General features: G+C 41.7%; 1 protein-coding gene across 1 annotated transcript; it reads left to right on the forward strand.

Moving 5' to 3' along the window:
* Positions 1–202: 202 nt before the first annotated feature.
* STBD1 (starch binding domain 1) lies at positions 203–1,327 on the forward strand. The gene has a single exon (XM_010575594.1). It carries the CDS (start codon positions 203–205, stop codon positions 944–946), a length of 744 nt encoding a protein of 247 aa, XP_010573896.1. The 3' UTR covers positions 947–1,327.
* The last annotated feature ends 10,091 nt before the right edge of the window (positions 1,328–11,418 follow it).

The following is an 11,418-nucleotide window of genomic DNA, read 5'->3' on the forward strand; positions in this document are numbered from 1 at the left end:
GGGGCGGCGGGGAGGGAGACGATGCTCCGGGGGTCTGGTCTGCCTCAGCTTGCCAGCGAGGAGGTGGGTTTGCCGCCGCGAAGCTTAACTGCGTTGCTTAAGCCATGCCTGTTCTAATGAAATGTCATTTTTAGCGGGTCTTCTGGCGAGCGGTGAGCAAGTGCTGCTGGAGGCCAAGGCTGCTGCCGCGTCCAGGCCTCGGATGCCGGGAGAGGACCTGGCAGCTGTACCAAGGAAGGAGCTTAATCACGTTCAAAGTGGCGGAGTTTCAGGCGGACCTTTGCAGATGGAGCAGCTGCTCCCGAAGCAGGGTGCCACCGACTCCGGGGAGCAGCCAGCTGATGTGCGCGGCAGCCAGGCAGGAGAATTGAGACCCGAGATGGGACAGGCAAGCGACGGATGGTGTGTGATGAACTTGGCAGGAGCCTCCGATGATGCCTGTAAGGACAGAATTGAGCAGCAGCCGGGTCAGCCAGCCGAGAGCAAGGACTGGGACCATGAAGAGTGGGAAGTTGTTTCGGAGCACCTCGCCTGGGGGGAGGCTGGCAAGAACGGCAGCATGGAAGACGCCGACAGCAAGGAATGGGAACAAGGGGATTGTCCTGATGGGGACTTGAAAGCAAAGAGAGTTGCAGCTGTGCCCCCCATGTTTCAAAATATCCATGTGACTTTCCGTGTGCACTACATCACGCACTCTGATGCTCAGCTCATTGGTGTTACTGGTGACCACGAGTGTCTTGGCCAGTGGCACAGCTACGTTCCCCTCAAGTACGACAAGGATGGCTTCTGGTCTGAATCCGTTAGTCTGCCGGTAGACACCAAAGTAGAGTGGAAATTTATCTTGGTGGAGAATGGGAAGGTCCGACGTTGGGAAGAATGCGGGAATAGGACCCTAGTGACTGAACATGAAGATCAAATTGTTCATCAGTGGTGGGGATACCATTAATGAGATTTTGGAAGCTGCTTACCTAATGGCAAACCTGCTTAGATTAATCACAGGGCCCCTAAACTTCACCCCTTCTTCAGTAGGAGACCTTCTCAAGTGCAGAGCTCTGTAAGTCCCGTATCAAACCTGGTTAAACCATGTGAGCAGCAGATCTTTGCCATCTTCTTTAGGAAATCCATTTGGCAACCTGAGAAATAAACTTCAAATGCGTTCTGAAGATGTGCAAGGTAGGCTACGAAGGCGTGAGCAGCATTCCAAGCAGCTGCCTGTCCAGGTAAATCTGGACCCTGGACTTGAGTTTGTGTTGCTTAGAGTGGGGCTAAGGATGCATCTTTGTACCGACTGCTTAGAGCTTTTGAAGCATACTAGGAAGTGTGGTTACCTACACCGTAATAGCAACTTAAGTGTTTTAACTTATGTAATGTATTAAGTAAACAATAAACACTTTCAGACTGACAGTCTGTTACAACTCGACCAGTGAACTGACTCATTTTAATAACTTCGATCGAAGTGAGTTACTTGACCTGAAGTCTTAGTGCTAAAGAATTCCTGCCAAGTGGCTGGCGCTCTTTGGAATAACAAAGGTTTAACCCCAAAGTACTTCATTCTCTAGTCCCTACTCTCTAGGAAGCACCTCAGCTCAAACAAAGGCTTGGCAGATAGGTCCCTTTTAGTCAGATCATCCTGCTGAGAGGAGAGCAAAGGTCAGAAAGGACTGTCTGGGCTTAATGAATTACTTTGTCAGGGTGGGAGCAGGCTTAAAAAAACAAAGCAAAACCAAAACCAAAAACCTGGACTGCTGTGATGGCAAGGGAATAGGATTCTCACTGAAATAGAGATAAGGTGGCATATTCCGTCTACCTAGGAACAATACCACAGTATTGTTAGTGACTACTTAGCTTAAGTTCAGGTTTGTTGTTGGTTTTTTTCCAAGACTAGGCTTTTCAACACAAATTTCTTTTAAGTTGTGGCCCTCTAGTAAGCCAGATCAAGTAGAATGCTTCCAGCTTCAACCAGTTGGTATTTTTTTTACATGACAGAAGCAGAAAGCTGTTCTGCTTGCCTGCTTTTTGTATTTTTGGTTACAAATACATGATGCTACTTCAGCAAGCTCTTCTTTCCATAATGAGGAACCTAGCTCTAGCTTGCAAATATCCCTTCCCTAGAGTGAACTTGGTCTGAAGAGCATAGCTTTGTAGGAGTTCTGAAGTACATTAATTAGCACTTAGGTTTGGAACATCTGCTTCAAAAGCACACTGCTGATCTAATTGCCTCTGCTAATTCTTTCCTGCTTTGCATGGTGGAGCAGTCTGAGTATGCGAAATGGAATGGGTTTTGGTGATAGACTGGAAGATGAGTTTCAGAGGCTTACCTCCTGCATCTAATGGTTAATGGATGTGCAGTTGGTGGGACAATAGTTGAGCTATTGTGAAGAACAAGTGTCTGAAATGTTGCTACTCCCACTTCAGTACCAGCTGTTTCATGAAACAAATCCATTGAGAGTGGGCTGGGCCGCCTGCTCATGCAGGTATAGCCACAAAATAGCTGAAGAAAATCTTGGGGGGGGGTGTTGAGGGGAGGGTGCAGAGGGAGAAAGACTAAGGCAAATGAACAACTGCATTGGCAAGCTGGAGTTCTCATGTTCTCATGTAGAACAAGCCCCCCCCAGCAGCTGCTATGTAGCAGAGCAACTTGTTCTGTGGGTCAGTTGCTTCTACAGACACTAGCTTTGGTCTCTGGTTGTCTCAAGCAACCTGAAGATTCAGATAAATAAATTTAATTCCTTCAACAGACCTTTTATAGAAGAGAAAGAGGGAGGAAATGTGGGTGGGAGCTAAACTCAAGACTGACTGTAAGCTTTTTGTTAACTGCTTGTCCAGGATGAAAAGTACCCCTGTAACTACTTCTGCATGAGAAGTACTGCAGGTCTGGAAGGAATGTGGTATCATTTCTGGCAAGTGACTCAAAAGGGAAAGGATGGAGCTGATAATTCAGCAGGTGGTTGATGCTGCTTCAGTAATCTTAAACCCATGTGCATGTGCACACACTAGTTCTCAACCCTCTTCAAGAGGAAACTAGTATGGGACTTATGTTACTTACTACATGAACTTAAAAGGAAAATAGGACACAGTATGTCCAGGGTTGAAAAAGAAATACTAACATGAAGCTCATTTCATTTTAGGGGCTACTACTTCACTGTAACAAATATTTCTACTGTTTAATTATGACTATGCTTACTGTGTACAAACAGAAAGGTCTTAATTTCTGTTCACCTGCACCAACAGTGAGTACACAAAACACTTGTATGGATTTCAGTCAGTAACTTACAGCTTTAACTGAATATCGCACTGGAACTAGTGGCTTGGTACCTTAATTGCATTTTTTTGCACTTAGCTTTTCTAACAAATTTAAGTGAACAAAATCCCTAATATACAGAGGTACAGTGGAAATAGAAGTTGATCTTCAGAAATCACTGAAGTCAAAGCAAAACATGTTATTACAAGCTGTTTACAACTATTTTTTCACATTAATGCAAGCTCTTCATATAGTCACATATTGTCAACATAAAAAGCACTTGTCCAACAGCCACTGCCATTTGAGTGTATTTATACATACATTGGAGGCTTGTCTGAGAAGATTAACTGTGGTATTAGATTAAGATATTCACTAGAAAGCCACTTAACCTACACTAGAATAGATTCTCTAATGCAATGATGAACATGTTTCAAACAGACTAACCCCCAGAAGTCTCTCAAATTAAGAATAATTTTTTTTTTAATTAAACACCCTGCGCTTTGATCCCACAGACAATGCATACAGTCCTCATGATTGCATCATCTTGCTGAATGATCAAGCAAGGTTTTTACAAAGACCTGCACTGCACTTTTGCTATAACCTCTGAATTATTGTGCCATTCACATCACTGCTTGCCCAGCAGGGCCTACGCTATGTAAATTAAATGTTATTTGTATGGTGAAAGAAGGAACTTTCTATTATTGGAGGAGCCAATTAGTATTTTCTCTAAGTTTACAGAGGTGGTTCCTCATTATTGAACAATCTATTCACTCAAGCGTGAAGGTAGACTTAAAAATTGCCCTGCTGCATAAAGATGATTATGCTAGAACAGGCTGATATCTGACTAGTACAATGTCCTGGCTGTGAGACTAGTGAAGCTACATGGGAGAAACAAGTTCTTGTTGACATTCCTATGTGGATATAACAGCCTAGCAGCCTGCGGCTCAGGATATCTAAAAGCAAATAATAAACCATCTCACTCACAGCCTAGCAAAGCCAGGAAGACTGCAACCAAAGATCTACTTTTTAAGTTCACTGGCTCATACTGCTGACAACGAACTTCTGACAAATTTGACAATTTGATTACTTACAGCTGAAATGCAATTTACTCTTATTTTTGAAGTAGTTTGGTGTACAAATGCTAAATGCTGCACCTGGATGGCAAGCTGAGCAGACAGCCTGAGGCTGGAATGGGTACTAGGCATAAACGAGTTTAAAGTCACATACGGGAACTTGCACTGCAACTTGTTTGCTTCCTATTCACTTTGCAGGTGCCTTTGTAAAAACCATGCCCACCCCACACACTCTCTGGGAGTTAAACTTACTGGTTGGAGCCTCTCCACATGATCCATTCAAAAATATTACACTGGTATTAGGTTTTCTCTTTAGGGGGTTGGTTGCCATCTGTGGTGTCCTGCTGTGGTCAAGATTTGCCTAACAGTCCTCCTGTCATCCACCTGTATGACATGGAATAACAAAGTGCTATTCATGCTGCAAAGTGCAGGATGTATAGAGCTGCTCTGGGGCCCACAAGTCTATGAACCTTTTGCTTCCCCAGGCCAATTCTTTGCCTTCTGCTGGTGGCAGGGAGGAAGCCCAGACCTGTTGCCAACTCCACTGGATTCCAGCACAAGGATGTTAAGCTGCCTTTTTGCTTGGCAGATCTCCCTTCTCTCTGGCTACTTGTACCTCTCCACCTGCTCCCTTCTGTTCACAGGGCTGCAGTCTCTTGAAACTCTTCTTAGCTTGGCTCTTTGAATGCAACTAAGAGTGCACTTTTCATTGACCTTTTCAAACCTGCTGGGCTATGCAGTGAATACGTGCTCTCATTCTCTAGATCTCACCCTTTTCTTATGAAAACTTTGGTAGATCTGTCAAATATGTATAACAAGTCCAGACTGTGATACACAAGCCATCTGAAATGATCCTTTCATTTTCAATGCAACCAATTCCTAGGAAAGGGGAGAGCCGTTATTAACATTTTGACTAAGCCTGCAACACTGTTGCCAAACATGACAGAATCAGTGGAAAAAAATTATTAGGAAATACAGAAAATTACCTAGATTAAATCAAAATACTGTTGACAATAACTGAGGACACCTTAGGAACAACTCACCAACCTCTTATCACACAACAAGACCTCAAACTAAAAAAAACTCAGATTTGATCTACTCTGAATATAGTCCTGTAGCTTCAAAGTCAACAAAACCAAGCTTGTATCTGCATGGCTTGTGCTCATGAAGCTACTTTTGCTGAGCCTTAGCTACAAATCATTTGGTTTGGACAAAATCACTGGGTAAGCCCCTTGAATTCAAGCACGGCCTTCCATGCTGCTAGAAATCCAAGGCCATAATTGCTTTTCAGAAAGCAGATAATGAGGAAAAAACACTAATGCTAGGGAAGCTGCCCCACTGGCACCTCCTGCTGACCCTGGGGATGGTCTACGTTTTGGTGCTCGGGTACCAATTTATTGCAGAGGGCCATCTTGCCCCTTGTTTTGTCAGTAATGTTTATAGCAAGGACTCCCCTCCTACCAGGCCAGCAGCTTCCATGACCAGCTTCTCAGACAGCCTTGCTAGACTCTGAAGGGGCAGCACTATTAATCTGCGCTTCACGAACAGTCCCCAGATAAAAATCAAATGGCAAATTCTGGAAAAGTACTCAATTTGGGATGAATACAAACTTCTTCCTCCCCTGTCTTTTTTTTCCAACAACTATCTTGTTCCCTTAGATACTGTCAAACACTAATGAGGCTTTAAACATCAATCTGATACTTTGGTGATCCTGTTCATCTTACTACTTTGGAATTGGTTTTAGCATTGGATAGTCTTTTAACTCTTCTAAGTGCACGAAGTCATTTGCCCTCTGCTGCAAAATCTTCAAATGTCAGAACACACACGAGGTTTTAAAATAAATTCAGGTGTGCTCAACATGTCTTCCTGTTTAGTACTAATCTTACACCAGAAATGGCCTTTGAAAATATTATTCTTAGGCACTTGTATTATGGGAAAGTTGTGTGTATTGGTGACTCAACTGAAGAGCATTTTGGAGACCAACTGAAAGTAATACGCCAGCTATTTTAGCAAACTCCCTAAATACCAGGCTCCACCACCCATATTAAGTCACACTAGACTGTTAAAAGGAAAATAGTCAGTATAGAGTCAAAATGCATTTTTTTCTGCCTGAACTTCAACTATTCTAGTTTTTATAGAGGGACACAGATTGAAGAAGGACAAGAAGTCCCAAACTAGGCACATACACATCCCTCACCTGCAAGTCTAAATGCAAGTGTTATGCTTACAAAGCTAATCCCAGTGCAGACTGTGGACTCTCCCCTTGTACTATGAATCAAGCCAAATATCCCAACAAGCAGTGAAAATGACATAAAAAATACTACTTGATGAGTCCATTCTGCCTAAAGGAATCATGGTATAGGATGCAATCTGTGCAGTCTTGCAGTTGTAGGTATGTGGTTCAACACTTTATCTCAACATTAACAGGAGCTATGGGCAGGTTTCTTGCTTTTATTGGAAATACTTGGCAGTGCTGGGACATCCAGATGAATTGGAATCTCTTGAAGTAGTAACATGAAGTATGGAGGGAAGGGCAACCAATTTATTTTAGAAAGGAAAAAAAAAAAAAGCCCAACAAACCATTTCTAAACTAATTTTGTAAAAAACAGGACCTGAAATGGTGTGCAAGATCCAGAACACACAGAAGAAACGCTGGAACTTGAAGCAGCCAGCAGTGCCCTGTGGCCAGTATCACTCACAGCACACAGCTACTGAAAATGTGTGTCAGTGAAAAGAGTCTGTATTTAGATGTATTTCTACTCCTCTGTACTTCCCACGCATTTAAAAGTAAAAACTGTAAAAAGTGTCATGGTTCCAGGCCAGAACTACAAAACTGTCAGAACTTTTATTATTCATCTTAAAAAATATAACGTATTTTAAACACAATGTACATACGTGAAAGTAATCACTAATTTATACGACATCGTCACTTTGATAGCTTTTCCTCCTTTTCCTTTGCTTTTTCTATCTTCATTTCCTGAGTTGTGATCACTGATGACATGGCTGAAAATAGCAGCAAGAACGGATTACCTGACCACCACCTTATGTCAAAATGATTGAGGTCTCAGATGCAGACATCTAAAGCTTTGCAATATCCTCCTGCATGTTACACTGTATGTATCAAGCCCTTATAAATGCAACTTTAGTTTGCAATTCTTCATATGCAGGACCTTAACAGAAAAGATAAAGCTAGTTATAAACAGGCACCACCTCATCTGCTTTGTGAAGCCAAAGCACCAAATGCTGGAGGAGTGGTGAATTGCTACTGACTTCAGAATTTCTTTTTTTGGATGGTGTAAAATTAGTACCTTTGGTCCAACGGTCGTGGAAACGGGTTTACTTAGTGTGTACATAAAAGGCCCCCCCCCCCCCCCCCCCGTATATGCTAACTCTTGATACACTGCAGATATGAATATGTATTTTTATGTGGACATAGAAAACAGACAAACTGAAGATGTTAATGGATGGCAAAGAATAAAAATGAGAACACTTACCGTACACTTTATATATACAATTTGATTAGTTTTACCTAAATCAGGTCACTTGTATGTCCCTGACACATGTGCACTGTATCATGTAGGGAAATAATAATTTCCGAAAACTATGCAGCGAGACTTAACAGGGAAAAGGGGAAGCAACTGGAATGTGCAGTAAGAAAAAGTGCAGATAAAAGAAATTCCATCTCACTTGGCATCCTGCCATCACAGGAGTTCATGTGCATTTTACCAGCGACTTCAAAGGGAGCAAGAAGAGAACCTGAAAAGTTCTCCATTGTCACTGTGGTCATCTCAGATTTAAAAAAAAAAGTTGAGCAGGAAAGGCTATGCTTCTGAGGCCACTGCTGGGAAACTATGTTTCTGGAGTCCACTGCTGTCAGAATATATTTGAGTTTCCATGAAAGAGTCATCAGCTTGTTAAAAATTTCATTTAATTGGACATGACAGCACACGAGGGCACCCTTTGCCAGCTGCCATGTTTGAAATGTTAAGGATCTTGAAGCTTATTAGAGTTAAGGGGCTGAACAACAGTGCATTGTGGAGTTAATCTAATTACTCTCCTAGGAGCAGGATAACGTAGAAGTGGGTACTGCTAGTAAAACAGTCACATCTAAACTGACCTCATGCAGAAACACAGGTAGTACTTTGGCAGGTAACAAGAACAGTTTCTGGAGACTGTGGGTATTTTAAATAAAATAGGAATATTTTTTGTAAATTCTGGCACCTTTGTTTTTTATCTGCAATGATTCCACCAGGTTTTGCAGGCTTTCCTTCTCATTCTGTAGCCTCCTAGATGTATTCTGACTAGTTTCCATGGGCTGAGAAGCTAGCGAAAAAATTATTCATCAGTATGTTATCACAGTTTTTTTTTAAAAAAGGTCATTACAAATTATTTAAACATTCCATCTAAAGTAAAGTTCTTAGAAAATAAAATTTCAAACAATAAAACTTCCAGTAGCAAAGAAAATGAGTAAGACAACAAAGTTATTGACAGGAATTTATACTTAGCGGTACTTCTCTTTAAGCAAAAATACAACCACATTTCTATTTTGCCTATAAATTTCCCCATTTGAGGGATAGAGAAAAAGTGCTTAATGTACTAAAATAGTGTTTATGCCCACAACTTCTAAAGTCCCTCTTTGCCAGTAAAACCACAAGGGTTGTACAAAAGAAAGCAATAGCATCGCTTGCATTTTACAGATGCAAAACTAAGGTACATAAAGATGTAACTTACTCAAGCCAGGAATAAAACCAAAAATTCCAAGTCTTTTAAGATTCAGACCAGTGCAGATTTCAACTGGCATTGTGCCTGTCTGACTGAACACTAACACCCACAGACTGACATGGTCACACCAGTACTTTACGAACAACTATGGTCTCCCACCCTGGAGCTTCTTCTGACCAGAACTTGGACTGTTTCCTTTTTATTACAGTCATCAATTCTCAAAAAGAGGCGGAAAAAAAAAAAAAAAGGAGCCAGAGATGGAGGTAACTGGCTGACCGGATTAACAAACAAAGCAAAAAAACCAAAACACAACAAAAAAAGAGTGATGCCACTTATCTTTCTCTTTGAACTGAGCAATGACTGGCGACTGGCTGAAGGTTACAGTTGTGATATGCTAGATTTCCTGTGGCCTACACGGAAACAATTTGGGGTTTATGTCCAATTGCAGAGATGTTCACACTCCACCAAGCCTGCGTGTTTCCTAAAACAGGTGCAATCCAGAACCAAGGCTCGCAAATTGCAGGCACAGTTGTGTTGCTCTACAGGTACAGAAATTTCTTTGTACTCACTCACATAGCCAGTTCAGCACTTTGATGGGGAAATGCCACGCACATTTACGCTCTGCTTACGAACAGGCATTTCTTACTTGTTAAACATGCATAAAACCACAGACTAGCTAACAAATATGCGCTTCATCTTTGCACAGCCAGACAGCCGGAGGAAGCAAAGGTCAATGAACAACAATGTTCATGTTCTAGTCAGGATGACTGCTCAGCCCAGCTGTTTTAGGTACCACTCTGCATAAAGAGAAGATCCTGATGTTTCTAAAACACAAAAGATAAAGTGACTGAGGAGAAGTCTGCGTTAACAAAGTAACAATACAATACAGACATGCTAACTTTAGGTTGAAACTACAAAAACATCCCACCTGAGAAGCAAGAAACATAAGTCCTTTTGAACTCCTTGGAGCTATGGTTAGATTTTTGCCTGTACCAGAACTAGCTTAGAGCTAGGTGTTCAGCATCTCTATTACACTCCTACCTGCAGTGCTTATGTGCCCTCTAAGAGAAATGATGTTTTCAGACCTTGCAAAATAGAGAAATGTAATGTTTAAAAATGGTTTTTGGTAAGTATTACTTGAAAATTTAGTTCCTTCCCTGTTTTTCCTACTGCATCTACTCATTTTGGGGTCTTTCTGCCACTTAAACGTAATAAAGCAGTCCTGACAGCCTGGCTTGCTGGCACGTATTTAATAGACTACCTTGAAAATGTTCACCATCCTCACACATATTTTGTGATGCAGGAAAGCTTATTTGTATCGCTTAAGAGCTACACAGATGCAGCCTTACATCAAATATTTTCAGTAAACCCCAGAACTTTTCTACATGTGTTACAGGAACCACAACAACTATTACAAATATTAGTATTAGGCAACTGTGTTGCCTGTTACTGCAAATATTGATGTTAAGCATCCCTACAGTCTATTTACTTGAATAAAGCAATTTACCAGTTTTTAAATTTAGTGGTGTGTGGAATGTATCTTCTCTTTGTATAATACATTAATTAGCTGCTACATTTTACTCACAATTCATTTTTCACAGAAAAAAACTTCAACAGAATTGTGACAGGGCGAAGGCAGTCTGATGTAAGCAAGAACAGGTCGCTTTTAGTTAAGTGTGCCAGAACCATTAATGCAGTGCTTTGCAATAACCATCAGTATATTGTGTTTCAATAAATTTGCATACTATAACTGCACTTTTTGGAACCACAAATGGAAGATCAATCCCATGTCAGCCCCGTATGTTTGAGAATTGCTGGCATTTATTTTCAGTAACATGGAATGGTTTCCGTAAGCGATGTATTACAAAGGTACATAAAAAATAAATGCAGTATGAAGTACAGGTACCATAATCATAGACTGTAAAAGACTGTATCAGTGAATGATGGTGGGACTCCAGTGGTTTCTAGAGAATTGCTGAATGGCTGAATGAAACCTACAGTTTGTAACTCACTCGCTGTACTGGCTGAGAAGAGACCCAGCCAGGCCCTTTGGATCAGTAAATGGTACTGGGCTTACTTATCTGGAGGGCTGCGGCTGCACCCTCTGGAAAGCCAACCTTCCTTGTGGACGGTGTATGCTCTGGTGAAGCGCTGGGGCCAGCTGCAAGGTCATCAGGCGGAGCGGTTAATAGCAAGTGCACTGGAGACCTTTCTCTGTATCTGTCCTCCCGAGAGACCTTCTTGGGGGACGATATATAACGAGGAGCTGCTGAGAAAATGGATGCATCTCCTAGGAGATATCCAAGCAAAGAACAGTGAGCACATACCTGAAAAGAAGCCCCCACAGCAGCTTTGACATTATCTCTTGTAACAGTTACAGGG

Source organism: Haliaeetus leucocephalus, unplaced genomic scaffold, assembly GCF_000737465.1.
Source record: "Haliaeetus leucocephalus isolate CR32 unplaced genomic scaffold, Haliaeetus_leucocephalus-4.0 Scaffold484, whole genome shotgun sequence".
Taxonomy (NCBI): Eukaryota; Metazoa; Chordata; class Aves; order Accipitriformes; family Accipitridae; genus Haliaeetus; species Haliaeetus leucocephalus.